Source organism: Schistocerca americana, chromosome 3 (assembly GCF_021461395.2).
Source record: "Schistocerca americana isolate TAMUIC-IGC-003095 chromosome 3, iqSchAmer2.1, whole genome shotgun sequence".
In the NCBI taxonomy this organism is placed as follows: domain Eukaryota; kingdom Metazoa; phylum Arthropoda; class Insecta; order Orthoptera; family Acrididae; genus Schistocerca; species Schistocerca americana.
This window is the reverse complement of record NC_060121.1, coordinates 346,450,427-346,471,962: the sequence shown is the minus strand read 5'-3', so window position 1 is coordinate 346,471,962 and position 21,536 is coordinate 346,450,427. Positions and strand designations below refer to the sequence as shown.

The window sequence follows — 21,536 nt, the reverse complement described above, 5'->3', positions numbered from 1 at the left end:
AGGAAGTTAATGGTTTCATTGTAAACTATGATTCTTATTTACAACAGAATCCTCAGTACTACGATCCTTATTTACAAAAGAAACCTTGGTGTTGATATGAGGTTAAGTCCCATCCGGTAAACATAGTTATATACATTAGTTAAAAAATAACAGAGCAATCTGTTATGGGGAAGTAAATGGGAGCAAAGTACCAACAGAAAGACTGTACCTGTGGAAATGGTTGAGGCTAAAGTGGAATGACATGTAATTAGCTTTTAGCAAGCAGTGATTCATTCTTTATAATTATGATTCTTAAGGTACTGATAGCTTTGATGTTGGGTGCCATATTTATTTCTCACAAGCAGGGTACTTTCTCCATAGGCAATGTTCATGACTGTATTATGATCTTATCTGATAGCCTTTCTTTTTACAGGCTGCTGCCTTATTAAAGCAACTACTAATAATTTTATTGAATTCACTGACATTGCTTGATAGAATAGTTTCATATTTATAGAGTGGAAAAGCTAATTGATCAAAGTAACAAAATTGAGCAATTAGCATTTATATTTATTTATTTATTATTTTAATACATTCTCTGGTAATCACTGTACTGGCATTAGTGGGTAACTGCATGCCAAAGAGATCTAAGGGCCACAGCATTACTGCTAACTTGTGTTTGAAACATTTGGATAACTGTAATGTAGTTTTTTGCTCTTTTAGTTTATTGTTCTACTTAGATTTTAGTGTTTTGTGAAATGGATGTCCCAGCTTTCAGTTCAGTGGGAAATGGGAAAGAGAAAATGAATCTGGCTTTATAAGCAACACTCTGCCAGGCAGTGATGTTTAAGTCATTAAGACTTGCAGATGGTTTTTGCACTCCCCAAATTTACAGCAGTATTTATTACAGTTGCCTGTTATCTAGTTATAACTTGTGTGTGTGTGATGTGAGAGGCAATTTGGCTTAGGTGAAAAACAGATGTTCTCCTGCATTTGGGACTCGTCAACAGGTTGATTTTGATTTTATATTTTTATCTTGTTGCTAATGGTGCCTTTTATCCTGCAAGTTTATGAATATCAGGACTAAACTTCTTTGATTTTGACAGAGCCTCAAAAAAACACAAAGACCAATGGGGCTTGCTGTTAGCTAGACTTGATGGCTGTTCATCAAAAAAGAAGATCCTGGAATTGTTTATTTCCAGCTCAGAAAGATATAGTGACGTCCTTCAGTGGATCAAACAGTTTACACTGAACCAAGGGATCAATGTTCATCATATGAGATTAGCAAAATTTTTGTACTTTCCTTCTGTACTGCCCTGGAGTGTGAGAGGGAAGGACAAGAATATTCATGATGTACTTTAATTTTTGAGTGGGGGAGAAGGGGAGTAAGGAATTTTATAACAGCATTCTAAGTGCCTAACAATGTATTTAATATCAGATTGGTCAACTCAACATGGACACAGATATTTTCTGACTGAAAAATTGGAAAAAGTGGGTCAGACCAGTGTCATTTTTGCATGAAAATTTTCATCATTTCCAGTGGCTAAGAAAAAAATGAATAATGAATTTGCTTCAATTCTTTCTGCCATATAGTTTTTCTCTCAAATAGGAAATAATGTTTTTTGGCAATTTGATCAATTAGTTTTTCCACCCTACATTTGTGAGTGAAACACACTGATTAATAAGCTAAATAGTTATTCTAGTAATTAATTAACAAGATAACCTAATCTTGTCGAATATTTAGAGTTTGTGGTTGTAGAGTTACAACTAACTGATTATGGTTACAAAGACATAGCAGTTTTATATTATCCTTACCTTTTTAAGTGTTTGCACCCATGCTCGTGAACGTATCTGAATGTTTATTTCCTGATCTTTGATAAATTTCTTAACAACACATCTGAGACGAATACATTTTGTAGAATTGCACTGTATCAGTTGTTGAAAGTCATTGTCGGTTGCAACATCCCTTCTGAATCTATCGTAAAGTTTAAATTTATCTGTTTTTCCTTTGGATTGCTGCAAATTGGCTGAATGCCTAGAATTATCAGCATTCATGCTATCTGTTTCTTCATAGTACTCATCTTCCTCCTCATACTCATATTCTGTTTCTCCATCCACACTTTCATAATGCCTCTCTTCTGTGGCACTGGGATAAGACTGGCTATGACTCCATTGTTGAGAACTATATTTTCTGACACCACTTCCAATATCCTCAGTACTGCTGGCAAGGTGGGAATGTGCACTCTGTGCTGAACCTGATGAATGATGCTGTGAGGCAGTGCCTCTGCTAATGTCGTTCAGTGTCCTGTGTGTTCCTGACTGACTAACAGTGTTTGGTTCGCCTGAAATCCAATAATGTTTCAACTGACCATCAGAAGTGACAGATCCAGGAAAGAGGTGTTCTTCAACATGTAAGGTATCTGAAGTCTCATCACCTCCAAAACCGGGAGCAGGTACAAAGCGAATGCCACCTTCTTTTGCAACGGGCTGCACAATACCATGATCAGTCACCACATGTGCAGTACTACTGAACTGAGATGTATTAGGAGACGTACGATGATGTACTTGTGATGACTCATAACTTTCAACTGATTTATTGATTCCAGCACCCATAGCACCTGTTTCCACAAGACTGAAAGCTCGTTCACTGTCTTCAGAAGTAGAAAAGCTGTAGTTGCTATAATGTCGTGTAGGCTTTCCACTTTCATCCCAAGTAACTGTATAGTTTCGATAAGTATAGATCCTTCTTCCTGTGCTAGTTTCATTGTCTGGTCCATAATAATAAGTAATGTTGTATCCTTCACCACCACCGTGTCCCTTTTCGAACTGCTGTTTATATGTTAGATCACCTCCTTCACTTACAGTCGATGACGATTGCCCTGTTGACAATTTATCATCTGAGAAAATTCCACCCTCTGCTTTGTGTTCTACAAGCGTTGTGTCTGCACCTGCTATTTGGTGATATGTAGTGTTACTAGATGTTACACGGTGTGTTTCAGTGATGGTAGATCTGCCGCCAACTGTTACTTCTGATGTGGTTTTTGATACAGAACTTCCTCCTGCACCTATGTTTCCTTGCTGAGTAGAGTGGATTGATCCTTCCAGACCTTTTCCTCTCTGTTCAATCTACACAAACAAACAAAATAAAATGACACATTTTAGTTATTTAACCATATTAAATGCTTTTAGAGAGAACGTTTAAGATCTACATGATACATAATTTGCATATTCGTGATCATAATCTTGGACTTATAAAAATGATAGAAATTTGAAACTGTGTAACTGTGATTTATCTCCCAGTATTCTGAATATTTCAGTTCACCTTCTTAAATCTTTCCTAACTAAGTTTAACTTTAATAAATCATGAGTCAGGATTGTTGACCAGAAGAGAAAAATGCAGTACTGTGATAGACACATACAAAAAGTAAAAATTGGGGGAGGTTAAAAAGGAAGGGCAGGTCACTCAGACCGACAAAAAAAGGGCTATTGAGACTATCCTAGTGATCTACTGCCAAAGCACTCAGAAAAGTTCATTGTTAAGGAGGATTAGAGTTTAATGGTACGTGGATATGGGGAGGGGGGGAATAAAAAGGGATGCCATCTGCTAGAATTCTGCTCAGAATACTACATACAAAAATCTGGCTAAAAAGTGAAACTGACAACAGTGAGGTGTTTTTTTGAGGGGCAGGAGGAGGGAATAAATGGTGCATTCTTCACAGTAGACAATAAACCCAAATCCACTGCAGTAGAAATTGGAGCTCCATGTAAGATTGAGTAGTTGGAAACTTATAATCAACTACCAGACTCGTCCCCAGATGTAACCAAAAGTTTCGGAGAAAACCTCTCTTTGATAATACATATGTTCCCCAGTCATAACTAGAAGAGACTTGAACCTTCCAACAAATGAGTAGGATAATTACAGCAAATAGTTCAGTATCACACTTATGAAGGAAATATAATAGATCTGATGGTAACAAATAGAGCTGTCTTCTTTGAGGATGTCCACCCTGGAACCAGTATCACTGACCATGAGGTTGCTGTAACAACAGTGATTACCATAATACAGAGGGCAACAAATACAAGCAGAAAGATTTACATCTTCAGTTCACAAGGTTAACTGGCAGTAGGATCATATCTCAAGGTAGACAGAAGCATGTAGAGGAACTGTGGCTCAAGATTAAAGATGCTTTATGAATGAAAAATACGTGACACCTGTTTAATATTCCACAATATTTATTATTTAACTAACTGAGTTTTGGCTGTTTGGTCATCATTGGGTAAAAAAATAAATCTGTGTGACTCTGAATTTTAAGAGATCAAAGACTTTAAACTATAACTAAACAAATAAAGGTATTATAGAACATTACACAAGTGTTGTGTGTTTGTTCATAATGTATACAGTACTCTACTGTGAACCAACAGAACAGCTGATGAACACAGTTTAAAAAAAACTGACTGAGGACTATAGAACAGTTCCTTTTGGGAGAAACTCTGCTTGGTAAACAGTCTGTTTCTTTACAAGTTTCTGTACACAGTGGCTACTGCACAGTTATGTAAAACATAACATTGAACTATAGATAGAAAGATGTCAAATGAAACGTGTTTGACAATCAAAAGTCCAATACATGAAACCTTTAATGACTGCCACAGCAAAAGTAAAACGCCTCCTACAAATCACAAAGAAATTGCAATCTTATGTTAAAGCTGATAGTGGCATCATAGTTAGCGTCTAGACATATGTGGATGACACAGAAACCAAAATTGAGGATAGCAAGCACAAACAAATTCTGAACTTCATTTTCAAATTTCCTTTCCAAAAATGATCCAGAGGTACTGCTCCAGTTTAACACTCTCACCTCTGCAAATATCATATAATATGGTTTTTAGCTGAGTTATTTCCTTTTTAAACAATAATATACTGTAGACCCTAGAACAAAAAACTATGCAGTGACTGGAAGAAAGCACAGGTCACAACTGTCTACAAGAATGGTAGCTAGAAGTGATCCAGAAAACCACTATACAATGTCATTGAGATCTGTTCTTGTAGGACATTAAAACATATTCTGAGATAAAACATAGTGAGTTATCTTGAACACAGTAACCTCCTCCATGACAACAAGTTTATGTTAGGAAAACACTGGTCATAGGAGACCTAACTGTACTTTCGTCAGATGACACCCAAAACACCATGGATCAAGACAGTCATGTAAATGTGGTATTTCTTGACTTTTGAAAAGTTTTTGGCTTTGTATCACATCAACACACACACTAATGAGGGTACAGCCCTGTTATTTCCAAATTAAGTTTGTGATAGGGATGAGGATTTATTGGTAAGGAGGAGACAGCATTTTATCTTGGGTAAAGAATCGGACAGATACAGAGGCAACTTCAGGCACGCCCCTGTGACGTAAGTTAGGACTCTACCTGTTCATGTTGTATTAATGACCTGGCCGGCAGTATCAATAGTAACCTCAGACATTTCGCCGATGATGCAGTTATATATGAGTATAATATGACACTATCTGAAAAAAGCTTCACAAGTATTTAATCAGATCTTCTTTAGATTTAATAGTGGTACAAAGATTGACAACTTGCATTAAACATTCAGATGTGTAATGGTGGCCCAGGAGGAATGGTCAGAATTTAGGGACAATGTGAAACACATCTCTTCTAGTGAATAACTGTTCATAGCTCTTAAGGTATGCAGTTTAGAGCCAATGTTTACAAGGATTCTGCTTCGAATGTTCATCCCTGTCATATCCCTGAATACTAACCATTCTTCCTGAGACACACCGTATTGCACACTTCAAAAAAGGTGTGAAACTCGTAGCATTTGAGCTGTGAGTCTCAGTTGGAATCAGTCAACTCATATGAAGATCAGGATATATCAGTTTGTAGGGATATAAAATGAAATGATCACATAGGCTGAGTCATAGATAAAGCAGGTTCAATTCTAGGATAGTGGGAAAATGCAGTCAGCCTACAAATGCAACTGCTATAGAACTTTCTTCTGTTCTATCCTCAGATGTTTCTCAGCCATAGCAAATAGTGCTGACAGCAGCTATTGAACATAAGCAGAGAAGTGCAGCATGAATTTTCATGTAGGAGAGTCCTGGAAATGCTGGCAAAACTGAATTTGCAGGCTCCTGTGGATAGTCATCAACCATGCTGCACCACCTTGCTTACAAAGTTTCAAGTAGCAGTATAAAGTGAATAATCCAAAATTACACCTCATCCCACTAAATATCACACATGTAAGGACCCCAAATATAAAATGAGACTAACAACAGTGTGCACAGTGGATTTTAACAGTAATTTTTTGTGCTCCATATGTGAACAGAAAGGGAAGAAATCGTAATAAGGAAATCACCTTTTGCTATGCACTTTACAATGATTTGCACATTGTAGATGTAGATGAGCACCCTGTCTCAAGTAATAAATTTCATATTTTGTTTCCCTACTTTAATTTTAATGTTTAACATATAGTGAAGAATATTTGACTATTTAACTGGCAATTCACAAATAGAGTTTTAATGCTTTGTTGAATTTCTCCATTCAACATTTAAAGCATTGTTATATAACAATTACATTACAATATGGTGTAGTTGGAAATGTCACATTAAAAAGAGGTGCGTTAATTAATGAGATAAAGGTGGTTGTTGTGGTCTTCAGTTCAAAGCAGCTCCCATGCTAATTCTTCCTGAGCAGTCTCTTCATTTCTGCATAATTGCAGCAACTTACATCCATTTGAATCTGCTTACTATGTCCAAGCCTTGGTCTCCCTCTCCAATTTTACTGTCCACACTTACCCATCATCCCCCCCCCCCTCTCTCTCTCTTAAAATAAACCATCCTTGATGCCTCAGGATTTCAAGATTTGTCCTATCACCCAATCCCTTCTTTTGGTCAAGTTGATTTTTTTCCCCTATTTGAGTCAGTAATTTATCATTAGTTATTTGATCTAACCATCTAATCTTCAGCATTCTTCAGTGGACTACAATCCAAAATCGTGTGGGAACTGTCTATCATCCACATTTCACTTCCATGCGAGGCTATACCCCTGACAAACAGCTTCAGAAAAGGCTCCCTAACTCTTAAATTTATATTTGATGTTAACATGTTTCAAGCCTGCATTTTATATCCCCTTTACTTCTCCCTTCATCTGTTACTTGTAGGTTCAGTATTGCTTACATTTTCTGACATTTCTGTGGAATCAAGATGATCTCCCCCCCACCCCCCCCCCCCACCCCGCCACCCTTCCCTCCCCACCCAGATTAGCTTCCAGCAGTCATTTCATTCTTTTGTAGATAAGTTGTGTTACTATTTTGCAACCATTAATTGTGGTTTGATAATATACACAGCTGACAGCATATGCCCTCTTTGTCATTGGGATAATTACACTTTTCTTGGAGTATTTTGCCTGTCATATAGATCCTATTTAGCAGATGGTGTAGTTTTGTGTCAGGTTCTCCCAAGCATTTTAATCATTCCTTTAGGAACGTCAGGCACTCCAGGTATCTTGTTTTGACTAGGAATCCATTTCTTCTTCCATTTCCATTTCCATTACTTCCACCTTTCATATTCCCCTGACTTGCTTTGAACTGTCTTGCCATCTGAGCTCTGAATGTTCATGCAGCTGCTTCTCTTTTCTCCATAGATATTTTCATTGTGTAACTTAAATTTGACATTTCATTTGTTATCCAAGGATGTGTTATTGTCTGCTGTCATCACTCTCTATCCATCGATCTTCCATTGTATTTCTTTTGCCTACTCCAGTCATTTATTGCCTAATGCTCCCTTTTAAACTCTCAACAATCTTTCTATCTTTTACATTATCCAGATCATATATCCTTAATTTCCAATCATTCTGCATTTCCTTCATCTTCAATCAGCATTTCATAACTAATAAATTGTGGTAGATACCACATCTGTTTCTGGAAATACTCTGCAGTTTAAAATCTGGTTGCTAAATTTGTCTAACTATCATTAGTAAATTTTCTGGTGTCTCCAGGTCCTACACATGCACAAGTTTCTTTTACTGTTGTCAAAACAAGGTTTACCAATGATTAAACAGTGGTCTGTGCAGAATTCTACCAGATGGCTTCCTTTTTTGTTCTTTTACCCCATTCCATGTCCACCTACTACTGAATTCCTATTCCCCATCAAAATTATATTTTCAAGACATGGTGAATAATTTACTTTATCTCATCATACATTTTTAGATCTCATTATTTGCAGAGCAAGTAGGCATATATACTTGTACAACTGTTTTTGTTTATCTTGGCTACGATAATGTGATCATCTTACTGTCATAGTACGACAATCACATTACCTTTATTTGGTTTTGTATGATTTCTCTGCACAATCTGTCCATATCTATTTTTAAATTATCTAACCTACCCATCAGATTAAAGAGCTAACAGTCCACACTCCTACTGGTAGAAAGTTACATTTGTTTTTTTCTGATGACAAAATCCTCCCAAGTAGTCCCTGCCCAGAGGTCCAAATGGGGGACTATTTTAACTCCAGAATATTTTGCCCAAGAGGATGCCGTCATCATTTAACCATACAGTAGAGCCACATGACCTCAGGAAGTATAATGTTTGTACTTTCCCCTTGCTTTCATCTGTGACATATTTAAAACACAGCATGGCCAGGTTGGTTGATGATACAAGGTAAGATACAGTTGATCTGGTGACTTCTGAACAGGCTGCTGTCCCTCTTCAGAAACCACAAGTTAGTCTAGCCTCTCCACAGATAACCTTCCAATGTAGTTGTGTCTACATTACAGCTATCTGTTATGGCACATAAGCGATCACATTATGTCAAAGTCCATGGTTTGTGGGAGAAATATGGATGATGACATAACTATAAAAAACATTTTTGCTTTCTGCATATTAATTTCCAAAACTTTTTATGGAGATATTTTTCAGTAAAGAAGACATAATATTGTATGAGTAATCATAGCATATTTATAAATTCATTTTCAGATATGAAGAACTTTATATCATTTTTACATTCAGCATCTGTACATTTTTCATGAAATGATGTACCAGAAATAAACAAGGTACAGAGTATACCACGACTGAATTGATTAAAAGCATCCGTATTTCCATATAGTTTGAAGCTGATACTAATCATCATAAGTAACATTTTGTAATATAGTGTTAACTATAAAAGAATCTAGAGCATGTAGTTTTGATATAATTACTTTTTCTTTTGCTCAGAACTCTGTGGTAATATTCTTTAAATCCCATAGCTATTTTAACAATTCGAACATCATTATCACATATCGTCTTAATATACTAACAAATCAGTTGGTATGATTTAACTGCCCTCAAAGAACAAACAATGTTTCTGTTTGATCTGTTAATTGTTAATACAGCAGTTTTCTTTAAATTTTGACAAGAGGTTTACTCTCTGATATTTTGATTTTCATCCACATAATATGGTACTTGATAGCTAGTGAACAAAAATAGTGCATACAAAAGAACTCATCATGAATGAGATGGAAATATAGATGCAACAAGTATGTACACTGGTGGAAAAAATAAGTATTTGATCAGCAGCTAAATAACCACAGTAAACAAAAATTAAACTATTAGAGTTGTGGTTTCACTCAAATGGATGAGAACTGAAAAATCAGTAAGTAATGATGAAAAAGGTGAGACTTAAAACTGAATCAAACAATTGTAATGAATAGATAAATAAACCGGCATGGATTAGTAGCAAGTAGAAAAATGAACTATGACAACTAACAGGGTCAATGTGGGACACAGAGAGAATGAAGATGAACAAATTAATTAAGATTTAACATTGGTGGTCATGAGAATATACAGTGTGCTAACAGTTAACTCATTGTGGAATTTAGTACTAGAGCATGATGTTGGTAATGAAACAGATATCAAAATCATTTGAACATTGTTAAAGGATAGTTGGGTACTTCTGGAAATGGTAATGTGTAGAAGTCTGAAATGGAACATTAATTTTTCAATAAATGTAGCTTGTACGTTCTGTAAGTCCAAAAAGTTAAATCTTGGTTCTTTGAGGGAACAATAAAACTTGACAACAAACTGACAGTGAAGTTTTCCTTACCTTTAAAGTAAAAGGATTTGCATCTACCAGCTTGTCGCAGACAATAGGACCACTGACGTCAGGTTGTTCCAGTACATAAAAGAAGGGATCACCTTAACATATAAGAGAATTTATTTGATGTTAAATGTTTGATTTTAATACTGCATCATTAAATACAATATTATTTAAAATATGCATCAAATTGTACCTGCAAGTGTGTACATTGGCCAAAGGACATACACTTCAGCTTCCACAATGTCAGATGGTCCTTGATTGACTATTGTGTATGTATGTGTCACCTGGGGTCCAATCTCTGACTCACGAGTTATATTGACAGCACTGTAGGCTGTTGCATTATAATATAATTCTTGTGGATTTGATGCTCTGCAATAGAAGTATCACATCAGTTACAAAGTTTCATATGTTCATTGATGAGTAATTGAATTACAGATAATGTCTGCATTGGAGAGAGTGATAATGTCACTAAAGGAAATGGAATAGTTCAGCACATCACATCACATCACATAACTGGATTGTTGTCAGGCCTTTTACTGGCTGTTTGCTTGAGGGTCCAGCAAAGTATTGACAAGGCCACTGTATTTTTGTGTGTGTGTGTGTGTGTGTGTGTGTGTGTGTGTGTGTGTGTGTGTGTGTGTGTGTGTGTCGCTCTAGCCCAAAAGGGAATTCGTCTGAAAGCTAGTGGATTTTTCTACCTTTGCTTCCCAATTACTTAGAGTCTACCAGAACTTCCCCTTATAGAGGTTTTATCTGCATAGATGGGCCACAGTAAGCCAGTCATTAAGCCGGTTCAGTGCTGGGCAGCAATAAACAGTGAATACTCATACATTTCAGAACCGCTTTCTCTCTATACGACACCACCTCTTACATGTACCACTGCTAATCATGCATCACAGGGCACATAGATTAGCATAAGTACAGAAACACCATCATTTGATGTTGAAATTGTGGGAACAGTAAACCTGAGCTGTCGAGTTACGATACATGTTATGCTGATGGCAGGGTATGAGTATGTCAAAAACCACATCATATGATGCATCCCAGTTTCCAGAAGGGCACAATTCACACCATTAGTGGTTGCGGTCTTATGTAGGCAATCTTTACAAGGGATGAAATGAGGTTTCTGATTTGTCTGTGACTGTCTGTCACCAGCGAGTAATACAGGAACCTTTAGTCAAATCACATGCATAGTTTCTTTCATCTACAACACGTCACAAGCAATATGCAGCACAACATCGTTTCTGATGAGCATTTGAATGATGTGATGAACACTCCACAGACATGGTCATGTGCCCCCATCCCTCTGGGTCACCTAGTTTTGACACTTGAGGGGTGGCATCAAACAAGATGTGCAGGCCTTGGACCCACCTATGACTAATCTCCAAGAGTTATGAACAATAGTTGAGTGGTAATGAATCGAACAACTCCAAACACTTTGGTGTCTTGTGGAGTCACTGTCACAATTCTTGCCACCATCATCAGGGCAAAAGAGGCTTCAATATTTTAAACAGTGATAATATAAGTAATTCTGAACAAAAAATGTTATATGAACATAGGTCTGCAAATGCTTCATTAGGGAGGTATGGGTACTGAAAGGAACTTTAATTCTGCAAAATTGATGTGCACAACATGAACATATGTGCAATACAACTGGACCATGATGTGATTTTCTTGCAAACAATGCATGAGTACATGCCATGTTTATGCTATACAACCTACGTCATATTATGGTCATGTGACATACGTAGTACAATCACCTGTTGTTTGCACAGTTGTGCCATGTAAGCTGCATTGTGTAGTGTACCAGTGACAGATCGGTTAGCTGTGTAGTGTATTTGTTAACCGAGTTCATACAAGTGCTGCTAACAATGCCATTGCATCAACAGTAATGAGGAATACGCAGATATGGTGTATGTTTGTGGCTTCTGCTGTGGTAGTGCTACAGCTGTAAGAGAAGAATGCCACAGACACTTTCTAGCTCCATGATTACCTGATCGCAATGTGTTTATCAAAGTGTTTATTACTTTGCATGCAACAGGCTCTCTTCCAAGTAGACATTTTTCACCTGAGTGCGCATATCAACAAACTTTGCAAGAACAGGAAGAAATTATCGCAAGTGTTGAGCGAAGTCCCAGTACAAGCATACGAAGAATGTCCCCGCGTATGAATGTCCCAGAGACATGCATATGGGAAACGTTACATGTGGAAAACCTGTATCCATTTTACATACAGAGTGCCCAAAATTTCCACATTGGCAACAATGCCCAATGACTTCAATTATGTCACTGGGTAATTGAGAATAGTCATTTGCTTCCATACATACTATTCGTTGACGAAGTCTAGTTTTCACAACATGTAATAAACAGCGCACACAATAGTCATCAATGGTCAGCGGAAAATACATAACGCTTCAGTGGATAGCAATTTCCAAGTTTGTTGTGCCATAAATGTTTGGTACGGCATGATCGGTAACCTTTTGATGGGTCCATTTATTATCAATCAGTGACTTGACAGGAGAGAGGTACCTGCATTTTTTGGAAAATTCATTTGTGGAACTATTGCTAGACGTTCCTTTAGCCAAGTGAATTGAAATGTACTTTCAACATGATGGTGCCCCTCCACACCTTACCTTACATGTGAGGGATCATCTCAACCACACCTACTCTAATCACTGGATTGGCTGTGGTGGTGCTATTAACTGGCCTCCAAGATCACCTGTCCTTACACCTCTAGATTTCTGTGTATGGGGTTGGATGAAATCGGAGGTGCACAAAGTGAAAGTAAATACATGAGATGAACTGCTTCAGCGCATCATGCTGAATTGATTAGGAACCAACCACAGGCAATTGAACAAGCAACACAACATATTATCGCTAGAGCTCAAAAGTGCATTGATGTTCATGGTGGGATATTTGAACCTGTTCTGTGAACTGTGCAACATCTGCACAGTCAGTGTTAAAGCCATTTGTAAAAGATGTGGTTCGTCTTTTTCAACTGAATACATGTAACATGCATGTTGTAATGCATTATGTAATAAATGTAAAATAAATAAACATTATGTAAAACTGTTTAATGTAATTATACTTCTCTTTAACATTGTTTTGAAGAAAATCACGTTACGGTCCAGTTGTGCATATATGTTCATGTTGTGCACATCAGTTTTGCAGAATTAAAGTTCCTTTCAATACCCATACCTCCCTAGCGAAGCATTTGCGGACCTACGTTCATATAACATTTTTTGTTCAGAATTACTTATACTATCACTGTGTAAAATATTGACCTTTCCTTACCAAACACCCTGTTTATGACTTAGAAGCAAAGGTTCCTATTCTATTTCTCTCTGAGCTATCACTTGGCAGGTAGAATTTTTTTTTATGGCTTTCTACCTTCTTCCGGTAATCTTTTCAGCATTTCATTCCACGGAAATTCCTTACATCCAATTCAACAAGTGTGTGTAGATGGATATTCAACATTCTTAATTACAAATAAAGTGAAACAGCTCAGCAGCTGATTAGAAATGAATGCAGTTAAAGAATTGCTATCATTAAGCTAGAAATATACTGCAGACCTACTAGTTCATCATCCAAAGAGAGGACTAATTAAGCAAGCTTAATGAATCTATAAATAATTTGGCAGAAAAATGTAATAATGCACAAGTCAAACAGCAATAAATGCTTGACACAGTGGCCAACACTGAAGTGATGCTCAGACTATAACTGAAGCATGAGTCACACATATATAACAACACACACACACACACACACACACACACACACACACACAAAAACTGCTGTTTCAGGCAACTGAAACCACACTGAGCAGCAGCACCAGTGCATGATGGGAGTGGCGACTGGGTGGGGTAAGGAGGAGACTGGAGTGGGAAGGGGGAGGGATAGTATGGTGGAGGTAGTGGACAGCAAAGTGCTGCAGGTTACACTGAGGGCAGGGGAGAGATGAGAGGTGTGTGTGTGTGGGGGGGGGGGGGGGGGGGGGGTAGGGGGGGGGTAGGGGGAGTAGTGGAAAAGGAGGGAAATAAAAATACTGGGTGTGGTGGTGGAATGATGACTGTGTAGTGCTGTAATGGGATGGGAACAGGGTAGGGGCTGGATGGGTGAGGACAGTGACTAATTGACTTTATTAGTCACTGTCCTTACCCATCCTGCCCCTTCCCTGTTCCCATTCCAGCACTACACAGCCGTCATTCCACCACCACACCCAGTCTTCTTATTTCTCTCCTTTTCCACTACTTCCCCCAACTCTCCATCTCTCTCCTGCCCACAGTCTAATCTGTGGCATTTTGCTGTCTACCACTCCAACTGTACTATCCCTCCCCCCCTTCCTGCTCCAGCCTCCTCCTTACCCCCACCCAGTTGCCACTCCCATCATGGACTGGTGCTGCTGCTCACAGTGTGGCTACAGTTGCCCAAAGACCTTGTAAAAAATAACTAGACTCACTGATGGCGCTGCAGTCACGGGATAATTTGAACCTTCGGCTGGACACCATTATAGTGGTTGTAGTCTGATGCGTTGTGTAGTATTGTTGTTTATGAAGACCCTGATTCAGCGCTGTATATTTGTTGGGGCGTACATACAGTATTTGTTACTCATAATTCTACTGTCTGTACGTTCCAATCAAAAGAAGTACAATGGTGAAGAGTTGTGCAGCGATTAATTGTACAAATAAATTCAAGAAAGGAACAATTATTACATTTCACAGGTATGTGGATATTTTAAGTTGATTTTTATGTCAGTGCACTTGCTTAATAAATGTTTTTGTAACACGGTATTAGCATAATGTCTGTGCATCTATTTGCAGGTCTCCTTTCATCAAAACCACAGCTGTTACAAAAATGGTTACACGCTCTGTCAGGAGGCAGAGTTTCTGACCAACAGAATACCATTTTATATGTTCCAATCATTTTGAAGAAAGTTGTTTCCTTGCAAATTACGGAAATCGCAGAGAGCTGAAAGATGATGCTGCTCCACCCATGTTTCGTTTTCCAAACCACATACAGCAGAAGGTAAATTTTTCTTTGTGAACCATATTTTATTTTAACAATAAAAGTTTTAAAGAGGTTGAGTTGCAAGCAACAAAATTTGAGTTAGCAGGCTTTTTATCATTATACAATGCAACTGAATGTGTGTAATTGTAATCTGATTTCACAACTTCTCTCGATGGAACAGTTGTTGAGTTTTATTTTTTCTTGCATTTTATGGGACAAACAGAAATTCAACACAATAAGGAAAACACAATTTAGGCACAGTATCATCATTTCACTGTCCGAGAAATCTGTAAAATAGTTGGATACAGTATGATCCATAGCCTACTAAGTGTAACAGTGTGCTTCAAATTAATTACCAAATAGCTTATGAAGATAAGCTATTTGGTAATATCTTTAAAGTCTCTGTAGTATAGTTCTGAACAAAAAAGTGTGTGTGTGTGTGTGTGTGTGTGTGTGTGTGTGTGTGTTTGTGTTTTGAAATGTGCTTTTTTTCTGTAAAAACTTGGCATATAGTTGAAGTTATAATCATGTGTGTAGTATAACTCTTATACTGTGCTTATCGTAATGTTTATTGTGTTTAAATCATGAAACAAGCAACTAATTATCATAAGACTGTTTTGTTCTTCACTCTCCTATTTTAGTAATGTTGATAAATATTTCTGTTTTAGACAATTACACCATGTACCTCGAAAACGCCTAGTAAAGCAACTAGTTCCACTGCCACAGCTGAACAAGAAATGGAAGCAGAACCCACAACAAGTACTGGTAGTGTTAACAATGATCGCATTTATTCACTGCAAAAAAGTACAAGGACATGTAAAAGACCGTGTAGTGAAATAATAGAAAAGAAGGATTGTGTGATTAGAAGCATACAAAAACAATTGTATGCAAAGAAAGTGAAGTGTGAAAGACAAGAAGAGAAAATAGAGTGTTTAAAGGAGCTTGTGACTGATTTGCAAGCCAAAAATTTAATCAGTGAGAGAACTGCTGGCCTAATTGAGGAGACTTTTTCCGATGTCCTTGTAGAATTATTTAGGAGAATGTTTTCTGGCAAGAACAATGACTACTCTGAAAAACTGAAGTCGTTTTCATTAACTTTGTATTTCTATTCTCCATGTGCATATGAATACATGCATAACTCATAAGACTTAGCTTTGCCACATCCAAATACACTAAGATGCTGATACAACTCTGTAGATGGAAAGCCAGGGTTTATGGCTGAAGCATTTTCAGCAATTTCAGAAAGAGCAAAGCAGGTAAATGGTGATGTTTATGTTTGTTTAACATTTGATGAAATGTCGATTAAAAAAAGACTAGACTGGGATGGGAATCAGTTCATTGGTTATGTTGACAGAGGTTTTGGGGTTCAGAATGAAGAATTAGTGGAAGCCAAAGATGCATTAGTGCTTCTTTTTGTGGGTGTAAATACTAATTGGAAAATTCCAATTGCGTATTTTTTAGTTAATAGCATGTCCTCTGAAGAAAAGTTTGGTGTGGTGCAGAATGCATTCAGACTCTTGCACGAAGTTAATGTGAAGTGTGTGGGCCTCACATTTGATGGTCTAAACACTAACTTGACACTTGTCTCAAAACTAGGAGCAATTATAAATGTTAACCATTTGCAGCCTTACTTTTTGCATCCCAGTACTGACGAAAAAGTATTTATATTGCTTGATGCCTGTCATATGTTAAAATTAGTAAGAAATTTATTTTCAGATATGAAAGTGATTATAGATGTGCATGGAAATGTCATCAAGTGGGAACACATAGTTGCATTAGAAAAATTACAGTGTCAGGAGGGCCTAGTTTTGGGTAACAGATTGAAATCATGTTACATTTCAGAGACAAAAGATGAAAGTAAAATTAGCTGTACAAGTGCTTAGTTCCTCAGTTTGTACAACCTAAGGTACTTAAGTGAAGACCTACAGCTTGATACCTTTGAAGATGCTAAAGGTACAGCAGATTTTTGTGAAATGTTTGATAGGCTATTTGACATTTGCAATTGCAAATGTCCATTAGCAGTTGGTTACAAATCTGCTTTACAGGTCTCAAACAAACCTATCTGGGAGCCTTTTCTATCAGAGGCAGAATCTTATTTATTGGGTTTGAAAGATATTACTGGAAAAGAGATCTATAAGACACAGTGTAAAACTCCAATAATAGGATTCTTATGCATCATCCACAGTATTATGGGGCTGTTTGTTGATCTTGTTGAGACTGATTACCTCAAATATTTGTTAATGTATAAATTCAGCCAAGATCATATAGAGATGTTTTTCTGCATGATACAAGGTAGGTTTGATTGGAATAATAATCCTTCTGCTTTGCAGTTCCATTCTGCTTACAAGAAACTATTAGTGAGGAATGAGATAAAATGTAAAAACTCTGGGGACTGTTCATCAGAATCTGTAACTCCATTATTGTCTTGGAAAAAGGATATGTTTCAAGAAATGTGGTTTGATCCCGTTATATTTTCAAAAAGTTGAGTGAATGATATTGATATAGGGCTTATATCTGACTTGAATGAAAATTGGTCTCACATACCAGACTATGACTATATTCAGTCACCCTCCATCCTGACAGAATATTCAGAAAATATTGTAGTTTACATAGCTGGCTATGTTGTGCAGCATTTGAAAAATGTTGTAATGTGTTCAACATGTGTTTTTTTCCCTATTTGGAACTTACAATGATTTAATGTATAACAAGTTTTTAAGAAGGAAAAATAATGGTGGTTTGACAATACCTTCACATAGTGTTGTAATAGTATGTTCCAAGCCACCTAGAGGCAATATTAAACTTGTAGTGGAAATTGAAGTACTGGAGAAACTACAGCACTTCAGTGTATTTGAAGATTAAATGTCCATACAAGAGACAATTTACTGCCAGAAAATCATATTGTACTACTATTAAGGGCCATAATTTCATGTTATATGAAAATCAGATTGCATCATGTAGCAGGTAGTTACAATTTTACTCTCCTCAAAGAAGTGCTAAGGTAACACTTTAATAAATCTGTTTTGTTCCTTAATCAATAACAAAGTGGTTTAAAATTAGAATGCTTTTCATTTGTAAACTTTGAATAAAAAAATCTTGAAGTTTCATGAAACAGCTTGCTGCATTTGTCTGGAATATGTTACAAACTTTTGACTGAAAACTACAATAAAACTTTGCTGGTTATAACTTAGTAGCAATAACAGCAGGGTTAATTTTTTGCTGGTAGAACTTTGATTCATTACTCAGAGCAGTCACTTTTTCTGTAAAACTATCAACTAATGTTTGACTACCACTGTGGATTACCTTTCTTTTACCTAGGTAAGTGTCATGTTATCATGCAGTTAAGAAATGAAAATTTTTCATAAGCTAAAATTGGATAGCCTTCATAGGGAGGTGAGTATTTCTATTCTTCAGGGAGAGTAGAAAGTAAATATTGCTTGTGTGCTGTAAGTCTAACCTTCATAGAGGGGAAAATATGTTCATGAATAACAGAAAGTGTAAATTACTCAACATGCAGTAACTCTAGATTAGATCAGGGACTTACATTTTCAGGAGTGATACGTTACTGCCTTTACATTTTTGAACAGTAACTGTTATTTTTGACAGTACTTGTGCAAATGTTTGTTTATTTCACATGTTTCATTCTGTGGGGCTATGAAGTTGCTCAGAAACTGATGAAAAAACCACACATATAAACTGAAGTGTAGATCTTCGAAAGTAAATATTGTGACTAGTGCGATACTGGATGCCTGCCTGAAGTCTTGTTTGTTGTAGCTGGCTGATTGGTAGTGTTAGGTTAGGTTGAAACTTGATTATTTGGTCATGAGTTGCCAAAGCACTATGCCATATATAACGCACTTCTTGCCATAAAATCTAAAGCAAGGTAGAGTCAGAAAATATCTATTAACATAGTGGGCAAATCTTCGAGTATTTTGATGCATTTTGCGTACATCTATCATAAATGAATTATGAAAAATGCTAGGGGTCCAGTACATAACTTTTAGCCATGGCAGATTCCATGTAGTACATAAGATAAATTCATAAACAGTGACTAGTTGCTGTTTGTTCATAAATTAAAAAGTATATTGTAGTAACTTATTTAAATGAGGCATTATGTTTGTGACCTAACTCAAGGGAAGGCATTTTATAACCAAAAGCGATGTATAAACATTCGAACTCCGCGCGTAAGTTTGCCACTCTAAAGGCCACTGGCCAGCTATTCAATTTGTCCGCTTTTCACAGTTGACCACTCGTGCAGTTGTGGGGGCATGCAGTTGCCTGAGACTGCAGTCGCGTGCATGAGTTGCGTGTGTGTGTGTGTGTGTGTGTGTGTGTGTGTGTGTGTGTGTGTGTGTGTGTGTGTGTGTGTGTATATATATATCTAAAAAGAAAGATGATGAAACTTACCAAACAAAAGCGCTGGCAGGTCGATAGACACACAAACAAACACAAACATACACACAAAATTCTAGCTTTCGCAACCAATGGTTGCCTCGTCAGGAAAGAGGGAAGGAGAAGGAAAGACAAAAGGATATGGGTTTTAAGGGAGAGGGTAAGGAGTCATTCCAATCCCGGGAGCGGAAAGACTTACCTTAGGGGGAAAAAAGGACAGGTATACACTCGCACACACACACATATCCATCCACACATACACAGACACATACACAGACAAGGTCTGCTTGTGTCTGTGTATGTGTGGATGGATATGTGTGTGTGTGCGAGTGTATACCTGTCCTTTTTTCCCCCTAAGGTAAGTCTTTCCGCTCCCGGGATTGGAATGACTCCTTACCCTCTCCCTTAAAACCCATATCCTTTTGTCTTTCCTTCTCCTTCCCTCTTTCCTGACGAGGCAACCATTGGTTGCGAAAGCTAGAATTTTGTGTGTATGTTTGTGTTTGTTTGTGTGTCTATCGACCTGCCAGCGCTTTTGTTTGGTAAGTTTCATCATCTTTCTTTTTAGATATATTTTTCCCACGTGGAATGTTTCCCTCTATTATATTTATATATATATATATATGGTTATAATAGAGGGAAACATTCCACGTAGGAAATATATATCTAAAAACAAAGATGATGTGACTTACCAAATGAAAGCACTGGCAGGTCGACAGACACACAAACAAACACAAACATACACGCAGAATTCAAGCTTTCGCAACAGGAAAGAGGGAAGGAGAGGGAAAGACGAAAGGATGTGGGTTTTAAGGGAGAGGGTAAGGAGTCATTCCAATCCCGGGAGCGGAAAGACTTACCTTATATATATATATATAATAGAGGGAAACATTCCACGTAGGAAAAATATATCTAAAAACAAAGATGTAGTGACTTACCAAATGAAAGTGCTGGCAGGTCGACAGACACACAAACAAACACAAACATACACACAAAATTCAAGCTTTCACAACAAACTGTTGCCTCATCAGGAAAGAGGGAAGGAGAGGGAAAGACGAAAGGATGTGGGTTTTAAGGGAGAGGGTAAGGAGTCATTCCAATCCCGGGAGCGGAAAGACGTACCTTAGGGGGAAAAAAGGACGGGTATACACTCGCACACACACACATATCCATCCACACATATACAGACACAAGCAGTCTTTGGATAATTATTCAAGAACGGTGATTGTAATGTCATAGACCGGTATAGCGGTGGAGGAGAGAATGTTTTCAAAGATGAAGAATTGGAGACATTGCTGAGTGAAGACTCACATCAAATTCAAGCAGTCTTGCTTGTGTCTGTATATGTGTGGATGGATATGTGTGTGTGTGCGAGTGTATACCCGTCCTTTTTTCCCCCTAAGGTAAGTCTTTCCGCTCCCGGGATTGGAATGACTCCTTACCCTCTCCCTTAAAACCCACATCCTTTCGTCTTTCCCTCTCCTTCCCTCTTTCCTGATGAGGCAACAGTTTGTTGCGAAAGCTTGAATTTTGTGTGTATGTTTGTGTTTTTTTGTGTGTCTGTCGACCTGCCAGCACTTTCATTTGGTAAGTCACTACATCTTTGTTTTTTTTATATATATATATATATATATATATATATATATGGGTGTGTGTGTGTGTGTGTGTGTGTGTGTGTGTGTATGTATTGTTGACGAAGGCCTTAATGGCCAAAAGCTATAATTGTGAGAGTCTTTTTGTTGTGCCTATCTGTGACTCCGCATCTCCATATATGATGAGTAGCAACTTTCCTTCTCATGATATTGTTACATTCCATCCTGGATTTTCCATTGTTTGAAGCATGATAAAGCTGTACCAGTCACAAAATTTACTTACAAGAAATCACTGATAGTACTTGGTACAGAGTGGCAGTAATTATTCTTCAGTTAATATCTCAGATGCTGAAAGTGGTAGTTGGTACTGAACTAACATGTTGCCAAGCTACTGAGGTTACAGTCGAGACAATCCAGGTTTGATTCCGGTGCAGCTATCCTGTTTTGACTTGTCCATGTTTTTCTTAAACATTCAGATTAAATAT

General features: G+C 37.4%; 1 protein-coding gene across 1 annotated transcript in view; it reads right to left on the bottom strand.

Annotated features, from left to right (window-relative positions):
- Positions 1-21,536, bottom strand: part of LOC124607403 (integrin alpha-PS2-like) — a 431,869-nt gene that overhangs the window by 4,221 nt on the left and 406,112 nt on the right. The window contains exons 16-18 of the mRNA XM_047139727.1: positions 10,258-10,433; positions 10,071-10,162; positions 1,792-3,102 (exon numbers count right to left, since the gene is read on the bottom strand). Of these exons, the coding sequence (XP_046995683.1) occupies positions 1,792-3,102; positions 10,071-10,162; positions 10,258-10,433 (1,579 nt within the window). The remainder of the gene's footprint in view (positions 1-1,791; positions 3,103-10,070; positions 10,163-10,257; positions 10,434-21,536) is intronic.